The sequence below is a fragment of the Labeo rohita genome, chromosome 23, assembly GCF_022985175.1.
Source record: "Labeo rohita strain BAU-BD-2019 chromosome 23, IGBB_LRoh.1.0, whole genome shotgun sequence".
NCBI lineage: Eukaryota > Metazoa > Chordata > Actinopteri > Cypriniformes > Cyprinidae > Labeo > Labeo rohita.
In genome coordinates this window covers 14,090,844-14,117,760 of record NC_066891.1, presented here as the reverse complement: position 1 = coordinate 14,117,760, position 26,917 = coordinate 14,090,844, and the positions used below count along the sequence as shown (strand labels likewise).

Sequence of the window (26,917 nt, the reverse complement as noted above, 5' to 3'; positions counted from 1 at the left end):
CGCTCTACCCTACCTTTCTGAACTGGAGTACACAGACAAAGAACTAACCGTGCAGGACCTTTCCAACATGAAGTCTGCACATCACTGAGCTAGTGCAAGATGAGCATTTGTGGTTAAAAATGACATAATTTCTTGTTTTTTTTTAAGATAATGATGATTGTTTTGCTAAAGATCCTTATTCCTCGGCCGGGTTCATGTAGAGCCCTTTGAAGCTGCATTGAAACTGCAATTTGGACCTTCAACCCCCTTGATCCCGATTGAAGTCCACTATATGGAGAAAAATCCTGCAATGTTTTGCTCAAAAATCATTATTTTCTTTGGACTGAAGAAAGTAAGACATGAACATCTTGGATGACATGGGGGTGACTAAATTATTAGGAAATTAATTCAGGAGTGAACTTGATCCTTTAAAGTCTCAGGTGACCTGATCACAAGTGGTCAACATTATTTTTTACACCTGGTAATAAAGCTTTTGTTTTATTGACTGACAGGTTAGCAGCCCCTTCCAGGATTCATTAGGGCTGATTAGCACCTACCCTACAAATGCAATGCGGTCACATGTGTGGCTTGAGTGATTGCATCACAAAAAGTTTGAGACACCTTTAAAAACTGTATTTAGTACTGTCCTCTTGGAATCAGATTAAGCGAAATGGATGTTAGTCCCAGTGTTTAAACCGGGTCTTGACGATTATGATTTGAGGAAGTTGTTATTTTATATTTTTATTTTTTGCCAAAGCTTTCCTTCCCTTCATTTTTGGGTGAACTATATCCAACCCCAAGAGGTCTGCCACTTTCTGTGTGTGTCTTTTGACGTTTCTCCATGCGAGACTTCATAGATTTCATAGTCTTAACTTACCCGAAATTCTTTCAACAGCATGGCACCTGTGTTTCACCTAATTTGCATAAAATAGAGCATTTCCCAACTTCTCCTGAAACTCTCAAAGAGAATGATTTGAAAATACGTGCTCTTTCTCCTGCTCCAGTGGTAAAATATTGTAACACCCACCGCTTGATGATTAAAACACTCTCACAACATGTAAGTGGGTGCTAAGGCAGCTTCATCTGACTGTATACAGTAGGAAAGTAGTGTGGCATTGAAGAGTACACATTGAGGTAACTTCAGACACCATCTGAAGTCTTACTTACACTGCTGGAATCCTGGGATTGAAGGATCAGGGTGTTGTGGTCAAAGATTAGAGTCAGGTTTATTCATCACTTCCGTTAACAATAACTCTGTGACTCACCAAGTTAGTGATACTAAAGGCCAATACCCACCGTTTGGATAACTTGTTCCAAAGGAGTGTTTGTGTGCATACTGTCAAGTTTAACATACCTCATTTCCTAAGCAAACCTAACTGGAAACTGCCATGCAAGAAGAGTTTGGTTAAACAACATTTGATTCACGGTTATGGAAAGTTTGATTCTACGCAATAAAGGAAAACCTCCTAGTCCTTAGAGACCAGATGTTATTTTTCGACATATAATTTATATGACATCATCTGTAATGTATTTTAAGTGCAGAAATAGTGCATTTCTGACAGGTGACGCTCAGGCCAGACAGAGACAGTTGCTCGTATGACAGTCTTGAAATAAGAGCCCACGTGTCTCTTCAAACTAGCTCTGAAGCCAGAAGGCAGACCATTTCCAACACTAATAATGGCAACATCATAGGAGGTGCCTGGGCTTGACAGCATGACTCAGACAGTTTGTTGACAACTTGACGCCATATGATCGAAAAATTAAGGGAGTGGGCACAGTCAATTAAATATGAACTATCTGCCTTGACATCATGCTAAAGTCAGTCTGATTGCACCCACTAACTCAGTTTTAATCAAGTGACCTGATACCATCTTAATTGTCCCAAAGATGTGTGTGGGTGGGCTGAATGTGTGACCGCATTCCGGGGGAAGCAGCTTTCCCTACTTGTGGGGGCCCAGATGGCACCTTTAGGAGAACTCTCCCCTCAATTATCACCCCAGCAGGAGCTCCTGCGCTTCCAGACCACCTATGTACGAAACCCCAAGTTTTCAATATTGCCTCAGACCACACTGTCACCACACTCCAATTTACACCATCAAAACAACCCAGAGGACCTACAGTCCCTTCACTTTTTCAGCCTGGAATGTCCTGTTCTGACAGCACCCCGTGTTTATGGACCTTCACACAATTATGTCGAAAAGGATAAAACACAGGTTGTAAAATATGGGTCAGAGAAGTCTTACAAAAGCTTGTGTTTTAAAAGATTTCAGCTAGTAAACAATTCTATTACTGTAGTTTCAGCAAACACACTTTGCTCCATTTAACTGGTAATTGGAACAGGGGTGGTTAGTAAAATTTTGATCAACAATTTATAATAGGGCAAAAGATAAGAAATGAGCACCGTTCTTTCCAGTCATCATATCGTCATTGTAACATCCCTGAAAAAAGTCACCATTCCATAAAAAATATTAAGCAGCACAACTGTTTTCAACAATAATAATAATCTGAAAGGTTTCTTGAGTACCAATTCAGCATATTAAACTGACTGAATACTGGAGTAATTGCTGCTTAAAATTCAGCTTTGCAGTCATAGAAAATATTAGGGCTGGGTAAAAAAAAAAAAAAAAAAAAAAATTCTCACTTTTAATCGATTCTCATTTTTACAAAACTATATCGATGTTTAAATCCCAAGAATCAATTAGTCTAGCCTGTTTTCAGTTAATGAACGGCACATTGCAGCGTGCCTCCTATCCAATAAATCGTAATAAGCTTTGTGCTTTGTTACTTTTGATATGAAAAAGTCTCAGATTTCAAATTCTGTCCATTTCATTAGGAAATTCAAGCAATAAATATCATTTTGGTGCCATTTAATGTGGAGTAACAGATCACTGTAGCGCCTCGTGAACTGATTATCTCCTCTGCTTTAACACCAGTTTTAACATGAAATATACACAAATAAACATCTGAAGGCATGTTAAAAGAAAGAGTAGAACTTGCAAAAATCTGTATCCTGTCTCTTGTAATCACGTCATGTAATCAGTGCCTCAACTGCACAAACACACCAGTATAACAACTTGTAAACCATGTCACGTAACATCACATTCACCTCAGAAAAAATGAATATTCGGCGACCATAAAAATGAACTCTAGAGAGGACAATTTGTTAAATTTAAGCACCAAATAACATATGTTGTAATTTTTTAATGTTCTTTTTAAATTTAATTTATGTTAAACTTCTGTCAAGTTATGACAGTCACCATATAAATGTTTAGATTTCAAAATAAGTTTTGTAAATGTAACTTGATTATGTATTGTAAAAACTTCACTGAGTATAATTTAAGCTTTTGTATACAACCTTGTATATAACCTTCCAATATTACAGCAATGACCAACTGACTCTCCTGTATATTTTCCAGCATTAGTTGAGAGTTTTTAACTCTACTCAGAAATCGAATCGTGAAATTTGTCAAAACCCAGCCCTAGGAAATATTATATTTTAAAACAGAAAATTATAAAATTAAGACTTTTCAAAAGCATAAAATAAAAATAACACCTAGACCAATTATGAATACTTTCCTACTACATGTTATGCAAAAAATAAATAAATAAATAAATAAATTTTTACATGAATATATCAAGATATGCAGTATTTATGAAGCAAAGACTACCCGGATAACCTACCGCATCTGCTAAAATTTTAAAGTGTCCATCCTGTGGATCAGATCAGCCATCAGATTTTAAACATTGAAATATAAGTCAAAGTGAACCTGCATACCTTATGAGTTCTATATCTTGTTTTTTCATCAAATTCAGTACATACTATGAAAATACAGTAATTCAGTAATATCTTTGCTCTCTATCTAAAAAAAGATAATCTATTTATTCACTCTTGCACCTTTTTAGTTAGGGTTCATTTACGCAACTGAAATGAACTACTGAAGACTGCAGACGTCAATGTGACACCGCTTTTACATATCAACGAAATAAAGGAAAGCACACGGTCGACCTAATACCTTAAAACTGGTCATCATAAGCCTACGGTTGAAATCTAATCTTCATGGCCTCTTTTTTGTTGACAACAAATAAACATAAACATGGCCGAGCAATTTAAGAGTCTAAAAATACAGGAGTGTTTCCGGTAATAAGAGCCTTATGATGCCCTGCACTTTGGAGACCGAGAGCAGCTCTAGTTCCCCCAGACGACAGCTGAGCGTGGAGGTGCTGAGGCCAGTGGCAGCGCACAGGGGAAAAGCTGTTTATTTATAACAGGAAGGGCCTCTGTTCTGCATCTAGCTGTCATTTAAGAAGAACTTCCTTTCTTGTCTTGGTGACGCTGTCCTCTTTCCAAAGAAACCTTGGCAAAGTGACTGAACATACTTTGAAGAGTGACGCCACAAGGCTCTAGAGAACCGAAACATAGGATGGGTACAATCAAACAGAATAATGTTTATCGCAGCAGTGGACATGTCAAGGATGTCAAGACGAGAGCGCAAATGTTTATGAAGGTTTGACAGCAAGACAGGGACAGTGAGCCAGTTTTGGAGAACGTTACACAGTGCTTCGGACAAATAAAGTGTAAAGCGGTAGTGCGCAATTTTTGCAGGACATTTTGCACCATTTTCGAAACGATTTTCCCGAAAACTCTCCCTGTCAGCAATTGGTCAGACAAACAGAAAGCCCCACCCTAACTCTCGTTATTGGCTGAGCCAATAATCCTGTTTTTTACAAAAGATAGAAAGTGATACACGATCAAAAAAGGATAGTTAATGTTTGTTCAGATTACTTGGAAAAACTGAGCAGAAACAACTAAATTCTTGAAAAACTTATTTCCATTATGTTCAGTCCACTTAAATTTGTAAAAATGAATTGAGCTTAATCATTTTGTGTTGGGACTACATGAATCATTTTTGTTGACACAACTAAAACTGAAAAGTGGATGTGTAGTTCCCAGCATGCTTTGCATGGGGTCGCATTAAGAGGGAAATATGTTGACAAAAAGTGTTATTTTATGTGTTTTTAATTAAAAAAAAAAAAAATTAAATGTTAGAGTTCTTATACATGTAATGGTGAGTTATTTCTGGGATTTAGAAGAGGTTTGGAGATGAGAAAAAGTTTTCAGGTTACCACTGCACAGAAGAGTAGCGCTCATGCTTAGCACTCGTGCTGGCAGCTTCACTGACTTCCTGATTCAGGCAATGAGCAATAAACATGTTAATGCCAGTTCTGAGATCAGTCTGCTCTGATATACCAACTCTTTTGGTATATTACAACAATAACTTAAATTAAGTAAATACTTTCCACACAAGTAGTTCAGATACATACACCAAGACTAAATCAACTTCAATTAAACAAATTATCTTTTGTTCATAACATGTTCATAACATGTTATTTTTCTGAGTGCAGATTAAAAAAAAACATAGAGAGAGCAAATAATGACCATTTTTTAATTTTTTGAGTAAAATACGCCTTTAAAATAAAATAAAAGTATTTTAAAGGGATGGTTCACCCGAATATGAAAATTCTGTCATTAATTACTCACCCTCATGTCATTCCAAACCCATAAGAACTTTTTTCATCTTCAAGACACAAATTAAGACATTTTTGATTAAATCTAAGAGCTTTCTGACCCTCCGAGACAGCTACGAAAATACATTTTTGTGCACCAAAAAAAAAAAAAAAAAAAATTGAACAATACTTCTCCCCCAAGTTTTCGCCTGTCACATGTGTCACGGTATTCTCAATAATGGCAGCAGAATTAAAAATTACGGTTGAACCACTGATGTCACATGAATTATTTTAATGATGTCCTTACTACCTTCTGGGTCTTGAAAATGATAATTGCATTGCTGTCCATGCAGGGTCAGAAAGCTCTTGGATTTCCTCAACAATATCTTAATTTGTGTTCCGAAGATGAACAAAGGTCATACGAGTTTGGAACGACATGAGGGTGAGTAATTAATGATAGAATTTTCATTTTAGGATGAACTTCATGGGCAAACTGACCTTTAAAATCACCTTAAAATAATTGTAAATAAGTGCTCTCAGCATACGACTGCGTTTAGGAAACAGCAAAACAATTGAATTCATATGTACAGTATGAACGTCCAAGCCTTGCTCTCAGCATGTTGGGCAAATGATCTGAAAGAAGTTGTGGCAGATTATTGACGACTCTCATGGAGCTCCGGTTTCCCACAAAGCTAGCATTGGTGACAAACTTCCGATTCTTATTCTCATGGCTGTCGGAGTTAATCTAGCACCACCTGTTGTGTTGGCTTTAGACCCCACTGTGGTGTGTTGTGCCAGGTCAAAGACAATTTAATAAGAGCTGCATTATTAAATGCTGCATGCTGACATTCATCACAAAATGTAGAAGTGCAAGTCATTTGGTGTGTGTTTTTTAAAGAGACACTTCACCCAAAAATGAACATTCTGTCATCATTTACTCTGTGTAACAGAGAAAGTAGATATTCTAAAGAATGTTTCAGCCATTTTTGTCCAAATAATAAAAGTCAGTGGAAACAATGCAAAACCATGTCTGATACAGTATATTCAGAAGACAAATATGTGAGCAACATTCTTCTGTGATTACTTAGTATATCATGCCAGCCTGCCAAGAGAGGTTTAAAGTTGGATAACCGCTTGCAGTCTGTTCTCAAGGTCATAAGTCCAGGTTCTATTCAAGACAGCTATGTCATAATTAACTCGGATTTGGCCGTGCGGCTTTGTGAAGGCTTTGGAATGGTCAGCAATGACAACAGTTCAGGCATCTGATCACATGGACTACGGACAAAGTTGTTTAGAAACCTGATATGGTGATTCATTTCTTAAGCTAGTCCATACAAGAAGGCCTGTTGGGGGAATTAATAAACACTGAGCGGCTTTTGGCTTGACCTGACAAGTTTTCGACTCCTTAAAAGTAGTCGTTTCAACCCGTCTTTGTTTTCAAAAGATATTTGTTAATGAAATTTAGATGATCCTCAACACACATTGAGGGGTCACTGAATATTTGTTCGCGCCAGATTAGCCTGGCCACTGAAAAATATGAACCAGCTGTTTTCTTTCACTCATAATTACATGAGTATGACAAATAAAGTGGCAGCAGAAATCTGGTGCTCCTCAAAACAAACAACAGATGCCATCCTAAATAATGAACACAATCCAAGCCTTTCGGTTATTAAATGAATAATTCAACCCAAAATAAAATTTCTGTCATTATTTACCCACATGTTGTTTCAAACTTTTTTTGCAAGATAAAAAAATAAATAAAAAATATGAAATATAACATAAAACACAGAACACAAAATAAACAAATAAACATTGATATTTCATAACTTGACAGGCTGTTAAGCTCCCCAAAAAGATAAAAAAAAGATTACAATTATTCACGTTTATATTTATAGTAATAGAAACAGCATTGTGGTCCTTTAAAAATAAATAAATAAATAATTTAGAATTAAGATTTTTAAACAATATTTTGCCTGAATTATCCCTCTTTGAATCACAATAGTGTGAACTGACTGTGATCAGATGGTTTGAAAGAGTGTGGCAAGCTAATATCTCTTTAAAAAAAAAAAAAATCAGAGGGTGTGCACTTTGAAATGTGCGATTTTGAGATAGTGAAATGAGCCGTAATAACAACAAGCCTGATCAAAAGTTTCCTAAATGCAGTTTGCGCATGATTTGCATTGTCTTAAAAGCACATTTGAGAAAATCAAAGAGGAAGCTTGTCTGATCAAAGGGGACTCTTAGTGGTCTCACAGCAAGCTCCTGCAGGCTTCAAAGACCTGATTTGGCCCACACTTGGAATATAAAGCCCCAATGAGGTAGCCTGATTGAGCATGTATGAAATTTGCTCTGGCAGGTAACACACAGGGACCAGAAGATGCTCCACAGCTCCAGTGACCCCTTTCGCACCCCGGACTTAAGGGTGTGTGTGGGCGGACAGAGGTGACATTCCTCTGGGAGGTAAAAATACCGCTCAAGCCAAGTAGCTGCAGGTGAAATTTCATCCTACTATCAAACTCCTTGTCAAAACAGCTGTGAGCAGAATGAAGGAGTACCAGGACAAAAAACAAGCCAACTAGGAAGCTAATACGCTTGCATTTAATGCATAACACCTGTGGTTTTAAACAAAAAGTCATCCATTATCAGGTAAATGTTAATTAGCGTCAGCAGTCAATATAGAAATGACTACTGATTCTTAAATTTCCAGCAGATTTTAAGAAAATGCATGTCCCAAGTATCCCAAAAATCAATTAGTCTACCCTGTTTTTATAGTAGCACACCTCCCATCCAATAAATCGTAATAAGCTTTGTGCTTTGTCACTTTTGATATAAAACAAAGACTCAGATTTCAAATTCTGTCCATTTTACTACAATATTCAAACAATAAATCCTGTTTTGGTGCTGTTTAATGTGAACGTCACATTTACCTCCGAAAAAAAAAAAAAAAAACATTCGGTGACCGCATGTTCATTAGTCAGCTAGAAAACTATACTCTACAAAGGAGAATTTGCTAAATATATGCACCACAGTACATACTGACTGTTCGTCAATATTTAATTAATATTTGAATAAATCCATCAAGTTTTTATGACAGCCACCATTTAAATGTTTCAAAACACTAATTGTAGTAGAAATATAATTTAATTGTAACTATTATTATACAAACTTCATTGAGTGTAATTTAAGTGTTTGCATATAGCATTAGTTGAGAGATTTTTTGATACTGAATTGAAATCAAATGCTGGAGAAAACTAATCAAATCGGGAAATATTAAATCCTTGACTACATTTTGCCTGTGTGGAGTAAATCGGCAAAATACTGGAAGTGGCGTATTCCACATATTAAACCCATTTAAAAATCATAAAGCATAATGCTATTTTCACAAACATTATGATTTAATTAAACATATGTGATGCTATTGTAATATGTGCGCTTTAATTATTTACATGTGTGTAGGTTGCATACGTGCGTCAGAGCATCTTCATTCACAGTAAATGCTGCTCCACACAAACTGTTATCGTTTACATGTGTGGAACATCTCAAACGCCATCTCTGCATATTGCTGGGAGTTTGGGTTTATTATAACATTCATCTGGGAATGCAATTTGGGCTATTTCATTAGATTTGTAAGATTAATCATTTATAAACCCAACACAAACACAGAAGAATACATCATTATCTTTCTCAATATGCTAACTGTTCATCGCAATTTCAAAATAAAAGTTTAAACCCTCACTCTAAGATACCATGTTTTGATGTCCACATATTTAAGAGATTACAGTGGCTGTAGCGTTTCTATCATAAAGAAATCACCAAATATTAAAGATTAAGTGGACATTTGAATTAAATGTTGAGTCAATATTAAACACGGATTAGATTGCGCTTACATGTGCAAAAACAATCGTCAGGCCATTGGCGCCCTATCCAGGCATATTATAATGCATAATGCACATTAGCTCTACTGTTTACAATACATTATGCATTTTAACACTTTTGATCAATAAAACCATATGATTACTGGCTTTTGATACTTTATTTGAACTAATTATTATTATTGCCTCATTGCCATTATATATGTATTTCAAGTCATTTTAAAGGCTATTACTACAAAAAAATATATAATTATCAGATTACTCGATTAATCGTTAGAATAATTGACAGATTACATGATTACTAAAATAATTGTTAGTGACAGCCCTAATATTTGGTCCATAGCAATGCTTCAATTGTTAAACTTTACACCCAGCAAAGTCCTGAATATTTTTCACTGTACGTTATGTGTTACACATACAATGACGGATATTATATTTTTATGAGCGGAAGCTTGCGGTTCAAGTGGAAGCCATGACTGCATACATACTGAAAGCCTCTTTTGTTAGACCTCATGCCTAAAGCCTCACCATCATGATTGAAAGTTCCTGACATCTCAGCTCAATACTGTACATTTAGATCACGGCACTGCGCTGCAGCTGGGGTTATTTCTGGCCACACATCAGTAAACAAGTTAGAAAAGAGCGGCTTCACTAACATTTCTGTGGTGAAGGTGTTTTGGGAAGAGCCGTCATTGCTCAGCAGTTCAGACCACCGCATCAACAAACTCTGAGGGCAAGATTCAGGTAATTTACAAACAGGTCACTGTTTTAGCAACCCTGAGAACATCCTTATATGTCATATAACATCTAGCTACATAACCTGCTTGTATCCTTTCAAAGTTTGAAAGAACATCAATTCAATGTACAACTTCCAAGTCTATTTATTTACTTTTTGTAAGCTTTTCTGAATACTGCTGATAATGTACAGTCACCTGGAAAACCTTTTCGGTGCAATACCTGAAGACTCAATTTAACAACTATTTTTGTGGACACCATCATACATTGTTTTCAGGATTCTTTGACTAACAGAAGCTTCAAAAGAACAGCATTTAATAGATTTTTTACTGCCACTTTAAATCAATTGCACGCTTGTTGAATAAAATCATTTATTTGAGTAAAAAAAACCTCACTGACCCCAAACTTTTGAAGGGTACTGTATATGAACATTCCTGCAGCCAATTATTTCTCTTGTGCATGTGAGAGGGGATCAGGTGCCCACTTTGTCTGCTTGAAATGCTCGGTCTCTGATTGGCTCATTCTAGCTCCATTCTCTGTTTTAAATCCTTGGGTTTAGCCTCCCCTTGTCACCCACTGACAAAGGATCAAGGAGTTGGCTGGTCAGAATCTGCAGGATTATCTCTATACTGGCTGGGTCAGAACTCTGGAGAATCTTGAGGGCCTAGAAACACTTCCACCAAATGTGACAAGAAACTAAAGAAGATTCTTCTCACTTAAACTAAATCTACTGTATGCTTCCAAAGGGGCCTGGAATCACAATGAGAATGCAACTCAAAGCTGAAAGCCTGCAAACTGTCTGAACTGTTATTATTTGAGAATCATGCTACTTAGAAATCAGAAGAATCAACAACAACAACAGTATGTGGAGGATTCCATTTCAATTAGGCCAAAAAGACAGATGTCTTGTTTCAATGAGCTTTAACAGCTGTCCATTTTAATAGCTTCAAAGGGATAGTTCACCCAGAAATAATGAAACTTCTGTCATAAATTACTCACCCTCATGTCGTTCCAAACCTGTAAGACCTTTGTTTATCTTTGGAAGACAAATTAAGATACTTTTCCTGCATCGACAGAAATGCAACTACCACGTTTGAGGCCCAGAAAGGTAGTTAGGACATCATTAAAATAGTACACAAATATCAGTGGTTCAACTGTAATTTTATGAAGCTATGACAATACTTTTTGTGTGCAAGAAAACAAAAATAATGACTTTATTAAACAATTTCTTCTCTTCTCTGTTAGTCTTTCATGAGAGTACTATGACGCATGGACCATTTTATCGATGCCCTTATTATGTTTCTGGGCCTTGAATGTGTCAGTTGTGTTGCCGTCTATGCAGGGACGGAAAGCTCTCGCATTTCATCAAAAATAGCTTTGTGTTCTGAAAATGAACAAAAGTCTTACGGGTTTGGAACAACATGAGGGTAAGAAATTAATGACAGACTTTTCATTTTTGCATGAACTATCCCATTAAAGTCTGGTTTATTGTAAAACATTGGAGGATAATTAGGGGGAAAACAGCAGTGAATCTACTAATGAATACACACACACAGTTTTTGATAAATCATTACAATTTTGAAACAAATCAACATCAGCTGAAATTATTGATTCTTAATTGAGACAAACCAAACTATACTATACAATTCCTAGCTGGCTGACACATGGCAGCCATGCCTCTGATTAACCTTTGACAACCAATGAAAAAAAAAAAAAAAACTGTAAACTTCAAAAAGAACCAGAAGTTACAAGGCAAAACCTACCTATTGACCTTTTTGTGTCCTTCAGGGAGTCTTTTATTGTTCCAGGTTGAGTAAAGACTGCTTTACCACAAAAGTGTCCAAACAATTGTCTTTTTAAAACCCACTAGATTGCGTCACACCATATGTTTCCCATTTAATAGCAGCTAACAGCTGTATTCCGCATGTACTTCAAATTCAGATTATGACTGACAAAATAAACATACTTTATGGCAGTTTACTCCTCCTTATATGAACCCTGGACACATAAAAATGCATGTCACGTCAACAAATACATCCATTCCCTCGATTAGACACCCCAGCCAGATCCTAAGTAGTTTTAAGCGAAGACAACGGATGTGTGTTGGAACGGGTTTCGATTATAAATGAAAATCTGGAAAAAGCTGTAAGGCTGGATTTAAACCCAGTCTCAGACTTTGTCCAAATTTAAATAGCTGAGGCTTGAGGTGATTTTACATTGATTTTTAATGGCCTGAACAGTGTGTGTGTGTGTCTACCTTTGGAAAGTTATGAAATGTTTCCAAAAAGGAGTAATGGCTCAAAACAAGCTGATAAAGTGATAAAGTAACCAAATGACAGTTTCAAAGTATGTCTAAATTCATAACACTACTTCAACTACCTTAAAAAGACAGACACATCAGCTCTGACCTTACACGGGCAAACTTAGTACAGCATTTCCAATGTTTTCCCAGAGGATACACAGCCATTTAAAACTATCTTGCATGCTAATCTCGAATGTGTCTATATTAGCTAGTCTCAAAATACTGTGTAATGTAACCGTCTGTTCTTAACACTCGAGACTGTGACAGTGATAAATATATTGTGTATACACACAACCTGTGGAAAGAAGGTAAAACACTATTTGTTTTGCTAAATTCACTGAATTTTATTCAAGGTAAACTAGCTGAAGTTTGTCAGCTTTGTGCAAATTTTTTTTTTTGACTCTTTGAGCATTGATAATGTTTTTATTTAACAGACAGTCATGTGCCAACCAGCCTCTAGAGAATATATTATAAGGATATTATAGCTAAACATGCAATTCTTGAATTATTTCCTGACAAGGACTCTCAGAGCAACACCTAGATGATAACTCTAATGCTGCGTAAACTCTCATAAGAGCATATTTGTTGCTTTCTAGGAGTAAAGGTGAATGGAATAAGGGGAATCTTGGCAGAACAAGAATTATTTCTAGAATTAAGCACAAACATTTTGGAAAAAAACAAAAAACAAATTACAAAACATTGGCTAATGGAATCGCTTGATTTACTTGGCCTGTTCCATTCCTCTAAACATGCAACTAAAAAATTGGCAGTAATGAATGACTGTTTGGTTTTTTGGTTTATGGCAACTGCTTAATGGCTCACTGGGAGTTTTCAAAGATGCACTGGAGAGCAAATTTGTTTAGTGAGACTCATGAATAGAAGCTTTTGCATTCCCCATATTAAGCTACATTAAATGCCTTTAGCAAGCGAAGCATTCAACAATAAAACATTTCAGTGATCTTTAGGTGGTATGCACTGGGTAACAACCCTATTGTCCAGGATGGCTGCTCGAGGAAGGAATTCCCCCAGACTGCACCACGCCTGTTTGATCTCATGCAATGAAAAAGCCTGATAAAACTCCTAGACTAAAATTAAACATAATTCCTTCAGCCTTCCTTCCTAAATCGTCCAGAATAAACAATCACTTAATAATGAAGCTAGAAACAATAACCAAGCACAAAACCAGTCATTTCTGTTAAATAAACAGACAGCTGGAAGGAGACTTACAAGGTTTTTAGCAGCGTATTTATTGTTATGTCGAGCCAGGAATCTCTAGGTAACAGGAAAAAGGTCAAACATACAAACCAGAAGCTACTGAAAGCCTTCTGACCTTCCATTTAAGGAATACTAGGCTTTTTAACATCTCACAGTAACAGCCAAACCTCCAGCTCAACATCTGTGTGCCAGGGGAGTTATCTTGCTATAAAGGAAAGCGAGGGGCCTTACCTGCCCATTCATTGGAAACAGATGTGAAGCATTTAATTTCCTTCGGGCTAATTACAGGCAAAAAAAAAAAAAAAAAAAAAAATACAAGATGTCCATGAGAAAAGGCTTCCAACAGATTGCACGGGAACTCTCATAAAGGTCCTACAGACATCCCAATGTAAAAATGCCACTGAACAGTTCATAGTGGCATGATCAGTCAGATTCAAAAAGGCTTATGTGCACCAATGAATCATGCACGGTAAGCCCAGGAACGTGCATTAGGAAAGTCATTCAGGTACATTAAGATTTCACATAAAATCTTTCACTAAAGTCACGCTACTGGGCGAACTTTCTGTTCTTTCCCTTGCCAAATAAAATAATGAGCAATTAAGGCATATCTCATTGTCACATCATGTCAAAAAAACATAACAAAAGCTAGTCATTAAGATCGTATCCATTCTTCTGTTCCTAGTCTCCACACTGCAGGCTTTCCCCAGAAAGTGCATTAAACTTGTGCCTACAGGCAGGTCTTGCAACCGTGCCAAGGAATTTGGCTCAACGAGTCTTTCCTTCGTGCCAGATCTCAATAGTAGTGTGCCCCTGACACCACCCTTTGTGCCCATGTCAAGACCACAACACAGGCCTGGAGGTAACACCAAGACCTTGAGTTTCCAGCTGCTAAAAATCTACTTTACAGCAGCAGGACTTCTGGTTAGTCATCAATCACCACTGGAAGGGCTGTTTAATTATCTGCTTTAAAGGATAATTGCTTTTGCTGGCTCTAAGTTGTATGTAGTTATAAAGTCCAGGGTAATTAAGAACCTCTGGTTTGAAATGTCGCTCCCTCCTGCCGCTCGCCAACCGCGGGTAGTTGACATGGGAACACAGTGTTTATTGTTTGGGCATCTATATCATATTTCTATGCTATGCATTTCTACATTTATGCATTTGACAGACACTCAACTTATATTTCATTCAAGGTACACATTTACATTTTATCAGTTCTTACTTTCCCTGGGAATCAAATCCATTATCATAGCATCGCTAGCAGCATACTCTACTCTTTAAGATATATGAAAGCTCACTTCAGATTTTAAGATAGTAAAATGCTAATTACCCCATTGTTTACCCACCCTAAAGCCATCCTAGGGTGTATATGACTTTATTCTTTCAGACGAATACAAAGTTATATTGAAAAATGTCCTGGCTCTTCCAAGCTTTATAATGCCAGTAAATGGGTGTTGAGTTTTTGAAGCAAAAAAAAAAAAGAAAAAAAAAAAAAAAAAGTACTCCACCCAGCTGACGCATTAATAAAGGTTAAGTGAGTGTCTTATTCTTATTAAGTGAATTGATGTGTTTATGTAAGAGAAATTTCCATATTTAAGACTTTATAAAACGTAATCTCTAGTTTCCGTTAACTGTCATACGTACGTTTACGAGAGAGTGGAGTTACAGCAGATGATGTACGACATAGGCGCAGCTTAAAGTGGTCATCGGATGCCCATTTTCCACAAGTTGATATGATTCTTTAGGGTCTTAACGAAAAATCTATAATATACTTTGGTTAAAAATTCTCAATGGTTGTATAAAACAACACCCTTTTTACCTTGCCAAAATCAGCTCTGCAAAATTAATCCTGTTCTGGTCGAGGTTGCTTTAAATGTTAATGAGCTTTGCTCGCCCCGCCCCTCTCTTCTCTCTATGGAGTGACGAGCCTGCTTACTTTAGCCGCGTTTAGCCACTAAACTTGCTAACTAGCACATTATTAGGAAAGGCGATCGCAAAGATTCATAAAAAAACCCTTATACTCACTTTTGCTGTAAGTAAAGCTGGATCACTAATGATTTGCGCGAACATAAACGGTGTGTGACGCCACACCGACAGGCATCTGAGAATGGCTCGATTTGAAAAAGGGGATATTATTTTTACAGATGAATTAAAAACCACTGCATGAATTTTTATCATTATAGGGTAGATGTGTCCATACACTGCCAACACACATTAATTTTCAAACAAAATGTAAAAGTGAACTTTGCATCCGATGACCCCTTTAAGCTCCAGTGAGAAGTGACGAATGCAGAAGTGCAGAGGAAAGAGCAAAACAAAAAAAGTTGACACATTACAAGTATAAAATGAAGATTTGTAAAGAAAAATGTTGGAGGATTTTGACATAAGCCTAGAGGAAAAGTTTAAGCATAAGCATAAGACAGTTTAGCTAGTGATTACGGTTTATAAAGTTTTAAATATGAACGCATTTCTTACGCAAATGCATAGATTCACTTCTGAAGGCTTTTATTAACCCCCCGGAACCATGTGGAGCACTTTATGATGGATTTATGCTAGGGCTGCACGATTAATCGAAGGCGACTGTCATGCACATTTTTTCAGTGAAGCCTGTTGTGTAATCAGTAGTAAATCTCCAGCAGGTGCTTTCAGATGGAGCAGCATTTAGTACACAGAGCCGTAGTTCACTGAAAAGCTACGCTATATCACGTTCATTATAGACTATTGACTAGTGGCTTTTTACACAGAATAAGGCACGCATAGTATTCATAGTATTGCAAAAGGCATTGCATTATTATATACTGTAAAAGGAAAATTATAATAAGAACTCAGATAAACCATACATTGTCGTAGTCGTGTGTTTATTAGTCACGCTGAATCAATGAAAGCAGACAAATCTTCTGTTTGTTGGGGTCTAGTGGGGTCTAGGTGTCTTCTTCGGGCATATTTGGAGTTTCCGTGCAAGAGCGCCCTCTGGCCTTCAGATAGAGATTTACTGCTGATCACAGAACCATGCTTCATCCATTTTTGGGTGATGATTATAGATTATCAGGCAATAAGAGCCAACATGCTTAATGTAAACAGAAAAACTTCAAATATCATTTACCAATGGTTGATGTATTTTCGTGGGCAAAATCCAGTAATTTCAACAGGAATCCATAGGATAAAGAACTTCACATGATAACAAAACACAAATTTTGCAAAGAGTTCAAGCTGATTTGACAATTTATTTACCACACTGACCAACAGAAACCTGCTTGTTTTGAAAGTGACTGCAAAACAATACTACTCTACTAACAAGTTACAATGGTCACAACTTTTCACTAATGGAACCGCACCTTAAGGATACATTTTCACCAGATCAAATTTACAGTTTCTAGGTTTCTAGTTCACGTTTTAAACATAAAAGTAGATATAACAAAAACAATAAATTCTTTTACACTAAAACTCTTCCTTTTGAAATTTTGTCAGCCTTTATAGCAAGGAGATGACTCTAAAGACAGTCACCGACAGGCTGAAATTGCAGTTTTGGTCTTTATGTGCGGGTGGAGCCAAAACTGCACTAGGCCACAAAAATTCGTTTAAACTAAGAACAGTTTAGTACACACATTATACTGGTACTGTTCTTCAAGTAGTCTATGCCCACAAGACATGGATCATCAGTCTGCTATTAGCGATGAGTCAGATGTTGCTTTTCTACATTTTTCATCTGGTTTCTAACACTATAACAAAGATCAGTTCATGCAGAAGTAATAAACTTGCATGAGCTGTGATTCTACTTAAACAACAGTATAACACTGTAAAATGCAGGAACAGGTTTGAGTATACTTTTAAAACAGGATCTAGTAAGCATTTAATGGTCACGACTGATGCGCTGTGGTGATTTAAATCTGGCAAAGCACTTAAACACACAGGATTCACATTCCTCCTTTATCAGACAATAGCTCAGGTTTCTTTCCCACTGTTCATGCCAGCATTCATCACATATGTGAATAGGTCAAAGCACTGTAAACCTTAATCATACCGGAGCCCAAAGCAGTTGTAGTGGATATAGGAAGGTATAGATATTGCAGAACACTTCTGAGGTTTAAATAAAGTGAACAAAAGCTCACCATCAGCTACTCCCTTGCCGCTGGATAAGAGTGCATAGTTGAAGGCCTGTGGTATCTGCACTAATCATGACGCACCTTGCGCAAACACAGTGGTCTGCAATAACAGGTTTCAGAGTGGGATTGTACTTTTTTTCCATTAGAGGATTTTGGCATGAAATATGCAGCCTGGAACCATCAGTGGTAAAGTTTTTCAATGGAAAACATTGCAGCAAAGCACTGAAACTTCTGGTCATGGAAATATAAATGCAAGATCTGAAGTCTATGAGACGTTTGCAGCGTGGGATGTGGTTCTGGCACCATCAGTAGCAGGTGGCTGCCTAGTAATTTCATCATTTCCAGTTTGAACATGTTTGCTCTTATAGTTTGGTACCAGGCGTGCTTGATACTGATCAGAGCGTGTGGCTGCACACGCAAGGATCGCTTAAACCAGGGGTGTCAAACTCAGTTCCTGGAGGGCCGCAGCCCTGCAGTGTTTTGTTCCAACCTTGCTCCAACACACATACTATGCAGTTTTCAATTAAGCCTGAAGAACTTGATTAGTTGGATCAGGTGTGTTTAATCAGGGTTGCATCTAAACTCTGCAGGGCTGCGGCCCTCTAGGACTGGAGTTTGACACCCCTGGCTTAAACCAACCGCCTCACACGCGCATTTGCACCTGACATTGTATGGATACATCTTCATCTATCTCAGACAGACAGACAGACAGACAGACAGAGAGAGACATTCCAGTTTTATGTAGATTTTGCATGACAAATTTAGAATGTTATTTCAGACTTTTGGAACCCACTGTTTAATACAGAGCAGAATATTAGGAGGAAAAATCTTAGATTGCCTCTGTGTGTGTCTACGGTACAGGAAAGACTCAAAGACTCACAGGAAAGCGTGAGTAAACTTTGTTATTGGGAAGGGGCTTTTGCCTCTCATAGATAATTTTGAATTTAATTTCCCAGGCAGGATGATGAATCAGCAACTTGGCCACAGAGATTCACTGCTGACCCTTAAATCAATGCACTGCCGCTTTTGGCCATGCCGATATGCTCTACTCGAAGAGTGCAGATTTCCTCTCTTATCACACAGCACACACTGAAAGGAACCAGGGACTGTAAAGAGGACTTGTGTTAAACGTCAATTGCCAGTCTGCCAAAAGAAACACTAATGGCACATTACCGGCAAGAATTTGGTCAGGTGAGATCTAATCTTTCTACAGCCACACCCTCACCCGTAAGCCAACACAAGAATTACCTCACATCTCACCTCTCTCATCTGAATGACAAAGAGAAGCACTGCTTGCCAACGGCCAAGAGCCAGAAGTGCCCAACTCCTGTAGAGGAGCTGTTGACATGCTAATGTACATCAGCCTCCTGGGTGGCTCAACTAGTTTTATCTGTAGCCTTTTCGGTTGAACCCAGCAGGCAGAGTGGTGTAGAGAAGGTGGCAGATATGCTGAATCGCAGGCCAATCGCAGCACGGCAAACTGTGACAGAGCCTGGCAACCACTTCAAAAGAAAGTATATTACCAACAGTGCACTCAATCACCATATCCAGGGGACACTAGGTCAATAGCTCTTGTTAAAAAGTCACTTAGACACACCTTTACACTTTCGTTTTGGTTAAACACTGCAAAGCAAGTCTTTGTGGCCTTTTATGTTCACCCAGCGCTAGACATAACAAGGACTGGATTTACCTTTTTGGTCCTTTTCTTGTAAATTGATAAAAGGAGCGTTTACAAAATCAAGCTCTTTGTCGTCTATCTTCTCGTTTTTATTCTCCTTTCGCTCTGACATATACTGTGACCTGAGGGCACTGAAATTCTTTTTTCCTTCTCGGCATGATTTCAGTGGCATAATAACAGCCTGGGAGAACTCGCATCCTATGGGGGTTTGCAGAAGGCTTGGAAAAAGTAGAGCCTTTCTTTCTGGGGCAAGCCAAGGCTTGTCGTAGATTAATGAAAGAAGAGGTCTCTGCTGGGAACTTCATTCACACACTGTTTTCACAAAATCAAGCGAGACACTCTTTACAACATCATCTTGCCATAAATATCCAACAAGCACTGGCAAAAGCCACCTATGATGACATGTATTAAGTGATATGGAAACGCTGATATTATGCATGTAGATAGCAGTACTTAATGCATGTATAAAGTAGGCATACTGTAGATTTTTAACTCAAAAAAAGAAAACAAATGAGGATAGACACGTATTAGAATTCTACATGCATGTAAATTGCTAAGTATTTTAATGCAATGGCTGAAAGCTTATAATTGTAACATTTAAAACAACTAATTTCAGTTGTTTTTTCTTCTAATAAATTTAGCCATCAAAACTTTATAATGTACTGACTGAAAAATGAGATCTGCTAAAGATTGCACAACAATATTTGAGTTTTTGAAAATTAACTTAGAGTTCATCATTTTAATGTAAAAATGAACATAATGAACATAAAAAAAATAAATCTCAAACATCATTAGATAACTAATATGGCAGATTATGCAGTGATAATTAGCAATGGAACAATATTAGAATTCTGGATGCTATGAATCAAAATATTTTCATGTTATGACTGATAAAAGAGTAATGGCTGACATTAAAATGAGCTAAAACCAAATGTTTTAAATGATGCAAGTAAATTTAGACACAACAACATTATATTGTACCATACGGGAAGGCATAGAGAGCTGTCAAAGATTTAAATTTTAAAAAATTAAATGACAGCAAAGATAATCAAATGAAAAGATAAGGTAAATGAGCATATGGTAACCAATATGGTTCTAATATATTGTTCAGCCTTAGGAAAAATAAAGAAATAAACAGTTATGTTTCAGAGAACACATCTTTTTCTAGTTACATAATGCATAATGATATTTTTAGTATGCAATAAAATTTACCAATATGCATACTGTCTGGAAATCAATCCCCTGACTTTGATGCTGATATGTACGGAAGCCCGTTTCCACGACTGAATAACAAAAAATTCACTTTTATTCTCACAATTCTGAATTTTATTTATTTAAATTCTGAAATATAAACTCAGAATTACAAGTTAAAGTCATAATATCAAGCTATGAAGTCACAATTCTGACTTTTCTGAGAATTGTGAGATATAAACTCCCATTCGCAAGTTATGCTATAAAGTCCAATTTCGAGGACTTCGCAATTCTGACTTAAGAACTTGAAATTGTGAGTTTATGATGCAATTCTGACTTAATTTCTCAGAACTGCAAGTTTATCATACAATTCAGAATTGTGAGATAAAATGTAGCAATTATCTTTTTTATTCATTGGTGGAAACTGGCCTCCACAGATATGTCCAGCCACTTGAGCTACAGAAAGATTTTTGAAGGTGACTGCGTTCCAACAACCAAGTCATCTACAAGTAACCCATGGATTGAAATGGCAGCAATACATCAAAGTTTTCTTGTAAAGCAACTCTCTGAACTGTTCTCCAAAAGCAGCATGAAAACAGGGACATTCCTGATCAACCAAAGAACTTATATTTGTATTTATGGGTCTGGGGGGTCAGAATAAGGACGCATCTTATAAAGCATCAAGTCACTCATGCATGACATCACAACATACGATAAAGTACAATAAAGTTTGAGCACTCATGTCTGCACTTGCAAGGGTTACAATACCAGCTGAGCTGCAGCTGTGTTTGGAGTCTGCCTGCTGCTCTATCACAGACAGCTGGCAAATAAAAGATGAAGATTCCCACAGTGATGTACCACAGGTTACCTGCAGACGAAGCGGAACGGAACCGCGAATTGATGTGCGCAATACGATCACAAATATGGGTGTGGAACAATCTTCTGCAAATTGTATTCAGAAGACCAACATTTTGTGTACTTTTTAAAATGAATCATGTATTTATAATACGAAAACAATAGTATAAAAGAGGCATTTCCAAAAGTCAAGTCAATGCATCAGGACGTAAAAATGCAGTTGTAAGCACTTTGACCTTAATCCAAACCAGTGTCACACTTCACAACAGAACAAATAACAGCAGCATGTTCTCCATATGTGCCAATAAGTTTGTATTCAGCCACATAGATAAATAAGCCGCACCATTTAACAGCCAAAAGGTGATCTAAACGAAACTAAGACTGAAATTTGAGATGTCACCACAAGGTTATGGGTTCGATTCCCAAAAAATGCATGCACTGATGAGCTGCATAAATTAAAGGCAACACAAATCTCTTTTGATAAAAGCTTCCGCCAAATGCAACATTTTTAATCCAACCCCCGGTTTCACAGACAAGGCCTAGTCTGAGCCGTTTCAACTGAAAGAAACTCGCACTGACTAATCTTAAAATATATCAGTGCCATTGTTTTATTTTAAGATGGACACCAGCAATGTTTTTTTTCTAAGGCATGTTTATAAAAAATACTTAAATGTCCTAATTGAACTATGGCCTAATCCTGGCTTGGTCTAAAGTATGTCTTTGTAACCAGACCTAAGAGTCCTAAGACCAAGTTTGCGGATACTTTAAAGGAACACTCCACTTTTTTGAAAATAGGCTCATTTTCCAACTCCCCTAGAGTTAAACAGTTGAGTTTTGCCATTTTCAAATCCATCCAGCCGATCTCTGGGTCACTTTTAGCATAGCTTAAAGAAAAAGCAGAAAAGTTCCTTGATTATTACGCCGGATTGACAGCATAGTTCCTATCCATATTGCTCTAGAAAATCGAAAACTTTTCATTTTCCGTCAGTCTTAGTACACAATGTAACTACAGAAGAGTCAAGTTTTAAATCAGAAAAATATCGAAATTCTTTGGTCATTTTCGAGCTAGATGCTAACGGTCTAATCTGATTCAATCATCATGTTTAGTTATCCTAAAAGTGCTACCACCAGACCCAGAGATCGGCTGAATGGATTAAAAAACGGTAAAACTCAACTGTTTAACTCTAGGGGAGTTGGAAAATGAGCCTATTTTAAAAAAAAAGTCACGTCAGCGGGTTGAAGCGACCCCAATCACGTGATATCTATCCCCTGGAACTGGAATGGAAATTATATCAAAGGAAACCCCAACAAAAAACATGAATTTTAACCCCTGGAACTTGGGGGACCTCCCTCAAAACACGATTGGGCTAGTTTTGAGTAGCAATTGGGTGGGTTTTGTTTTAAAAACCTGGCAACCCTGCTTACATTGCACAAAAGCCTCTTTATAGTAGAAAAAGGTTCTTCTGATTACTAAAATGTTCTTCACAATAAGGAGTAAAATGGTTCTTTTAAGAACTGTTCACTTTTGGAATCCAAAAAGGTCCTTCTATAGCATCACTGTGAAAAACCCCTGTTAAAATCTTTATTTTCAAGGGTGCAGCATACATTTTTTCTTCTAAGCTTCCCTAAATGTGATTTTACTGCAACAAATTTAATTACCTAGCATTTGCTGAATATAACAGACCATATTAGGATTTCAAACAGCTCACAAACAAGATACAAGTACACACTGAAACCATTAATAATCTCCTGTCCTCAAAATCTCATTGAACATAGGCCCAGTTATCCCAACACTGTGCACTAGATTCCTCTGCGCTTACTCGGAAGACCACGTGGGTGTTAAATTGACCAGGACGGCTGGACTATATCTAGATATTACATAAGATACAGTAAATGTAGGCATACTAGGGAGGCCAAGACGGTAAAAGACACAACAGAAATGAGCTTGTAACTACGGTCTGAAGCAGTAAACCCAATATATCCACAGGAATCCAGACCTACCTTAAAATCCTCCCCAGATGAAGTCAGGGTACACTTGTGACTCTCTAATCAGAGAGACATCTCAAAATAAAATAGCATGTCGTAACGCTGGACATCATGGGACAAAGCTCCAACACTTAAAAGGCTTTGTAGAGTCGAAAACAGCTAATAATAACTACCTTCTTTTAAAGAGATGGCTCAGAGAAAAAATTAAATTCTGTCACTATTTATTCAACCTCATGTGATTTTTATAAACTTGAAAACAAAACGACATTTTGAAAAACAGTTTTTGTCCATTTAATCAGTCAGTGAGGTCTAAAATGACACTAGACTAAAATGACTTTCATTGTATAGACCAAAAAAAAAAACACTAAAACAGAAGAAAAACACCATACAGATTAGGTGTGAGGTATATTTTGTGAACTATCCCTTTAAATAAAGGCTTTGGTATTAAGTAGATATTGCAATAAAAGCATTCCCAACTAATAAATACTAGATTCGCTTAGGTGAACTGAAACATTGTTAATCAATAACCACAGGTCCACAGCTCTCAAAAGAGCTTCCTACTTTTTTCTCCATCTGAAACAAAGGTCAAACAACCTAAAAGCAAAAGGAGCGACACTGGGCGTGAACCCACTTGCAACCCTTCTTTATCATCACACAAACTTCAACGACCTCACAAGTAGCCAGTTTAACCCAAAAATGACATACGTCAATAAATAGCAAAGAATCGTCTTTCAATTACCAAGTCATTGATAGTTAACAGCAGGGAGGGGGCACTTGATTGTGTCACTAAACTAAAAGGTAATAAAGTGCTTTTATTGGGGTTTCGTCAGTGCTGATTGATACTCATGACCCTGAAATTCCAGTAGGACGCCGGGGATGCCGATGGCAACTGAAGCGCTCTTAGAAATCATAGGCAAATCTTAGGCAGACTTGCAATGGAAAAAACACATGTCACTGCTTCCATTTAATTCAATTATATTGCAATTGACACAGTGGTCTCTGAGACAAAGCAGCGAAGATCTCAAATTACCAAAGGCGATGGGCCCCTGCCACACATCAGTAAACTAAGAGAGGCTCATGTTCACTAGTGTCTGAATGATAAGAGGGATTATACATGGTATGCAGGATGAACGCAAGCCGATTTAAAGAATCTCAAGTTATACATGACAAGACTTTCCGTTTGCATGTGATCCAGAGGATTTTTGAGGATTCAACATCAAAGGCTTTCCAAGGCATCACTAATTTAAGCTAACTAGTTAAACTAACTCCAAAAGGCACAGGGGGTAAATGACTGCACGGCCTGCTAAGAACATCTCCCACTAAAAAAGGTGGTTTATGATTAGCTAAAGTAAATTTTATGAATAGTAACTTTATGTTCAACTTTATGCAAAACAGTGCTGTTTAACAAAAACTGATTTACTTTCCACTTTGTGGTGTTAAAGTAATTTCACATGCTACTCCAACGGATCAATTCCAGTCAGTAACTCTCCACCTACATGAGCAATAAAGTTAAAATGAATCTAAAAGCAAGCTGGAAATAGTACAGTATGACAGGTACCAAGAAAGATGAGATGTAGGTATTTGTTTTTCACATTAACTTTCATACCTACTCAATAGATTGGCTGCTTTGCCTCAGACACTGTTATTTTAAACGCAGCATACTTTATCAAACTCTTGCTTTTAATGCACGACGTAATAGTCAAAGCAAGAATTCAAAGACAGTTTTCACAAGGGTGTCAATTTCTTTGCGAGTGCCTGACACAAACATTGAGAGTCAATAAGCAAGTCTATGCAGAGGTTGTGAGTTTATGTGACTTATGAAAAGCATATGAGAGAAAAAGCATGGCTTTAATCATGACAACATGAGAAAGGAAGCAATCACAGAATAGGGTTAGATCATACCACCCATAATCAAGATAAACTGCTTCCTTTTTCACTTGCAACTATGGTAAACAATAAAAATATAGACTATGCGAGTATTACACATTAGGGATATCAGATAATATAAGCTAAAATTAGTCATTGTACATGATTGGAACGAAAAATATGATGAAATTACAGAATTAACAAGATCTTATAGGATTTCTCATTGTCAATAACAGGCGTTTTTATAAGTTAGTGTGCAGTGAAAGTGCTCTAAATCAATCAGTGTCAAAGAAATAAAGTTGACCAAGTATACAGACGTGCAAGACGCCAGTGAGACCAACTATGAATAGCTCGTTTCTATGGATAAAATTAGACTAGGACTAGAACACACATGCAACACTTGAGTCGAGCTTTAGATGTGCGTCTAAGTGATCAATGCAATTTAACATAACGTTCACAGGATGCAATTCGCGATTATTAAACGCGAGTTAAAATGAATGGATTCTATAACGACGCAAAGTTTTGCAAAGTAACTTCGTGCGTGCATTTCCATTGATACAGTTACCTGTTACAAAATGGCAGGGCAGTGATTTTAAAAGTATCACTTACATTAAAGACATGCGACGTAAATATCAAAGGGATGATAAAAAGAGTGAGTTTATGGGCACGTATCCTCGTCCCCATGTCTGCCAACCCAGCACGACTCCAAACACACGCCGCTGGGAAAATCAAAGTCCGTCACTTGAAGCCACTGAGAAATGTACTCGCAAAAGTTTGAAGCGTTTTTTCTATAGCAAGGCCGCCGTCGCTTCTCCGTCCCACACTTGGTGGGACTTCATTTACCAAAAAAGAAAGAAATCCGTCTACGGTTGAGTCCTTGTGAGATAACACGAAGAGAAACTGATGGTTGACTTATGAATATCCGTTTTGTTCTCTTGGTCCCACTTTCCTATAGGCAGCAGAAAGTTCAGCATGCACTGCCTTAGCGGATCACCTCAGTGCGATGATGTTGAACTGTTGACGATGGCTGTGTCTCAAAACCTAGCGAGATGCCTAGGTAGACAGCATAATTGGGGTACGCTCTGCTGACTCGGAACGTATACGATGCCTGGAAGTATGACGCCCAAATATGTTGCCTAGACAGGCAGCTTACTAGGATTTGAGACACAGCCTACCCGCGCCTGGCATAAAAAGGCGGAGTGGAATTACGGGAGCGGGATCTTACAGCTGGACTACGCCTCTACTAAAGGAATATACTACATGCTTGTTTTTAAGTAAATGAAAGGTTAGATGGAAATACACGACGTATGTTTTGTGCTGTGACGTTAACAGATGTCAAAAAATGCAAATAAGCTGATTAAAAAAGTTCAGAAGAACAGCATTTATCTAAAATAGAAATCTTTTGTAATATTATAAATGCCTTTATCATCACTTTTGATCAATTTAAAGCATCCTTACTAAATAAAAGTAAGGATCAGTATAAAAAATTATACTGACTCCAAGCTTGTATGGAGTCATAATGTTTCAAAAGCTTTTAATTTCAGATAAATGCTGATCTTTGGATCTTCCAAAGTACTTATATCTTTTCAAAGTACCCTGAAAAAAAATGTACACGAACTGTTTTAAATATTAA

General features: G+C 37.2%; 1 protein-coding gene across 17 annotated transcripts in view; it reads right to left on the bottom strand.

Moving 5' to 3' along the window:
* The window catches only part of hspg2 (heparan sulfate proteoglycan 2), a 127,901-nt gene extending 101,530 nt beyond the window's left edge, over nt 1-26,371 (bottom strand). For 8 of the 17 annotated variants that reach the window (XM_051097227.1, XM_051097229.1, XM_051097223.1 and 5 more), the window contains exon 1: nt 25,894-26,370. In XM_051097227.1, coding sequence (XP_050953184.1) covers nt 25,894-25,968 — 75 coding nt within the window. In that variant the 5' untranslated portion in view covers nt 25,969-26,370. Of the gene's footprint in view, nt 1-25,893 lie in introns of all 17 variants that reach the window. The other 9 variants (XR_007825539.1, XM_051097222.1, XM_051097224.1 and 6 more) reach the window with 3 other exon arrangements.
* Nucleotides 26,372-26,917: the final 546 nt, after the last annotated feature.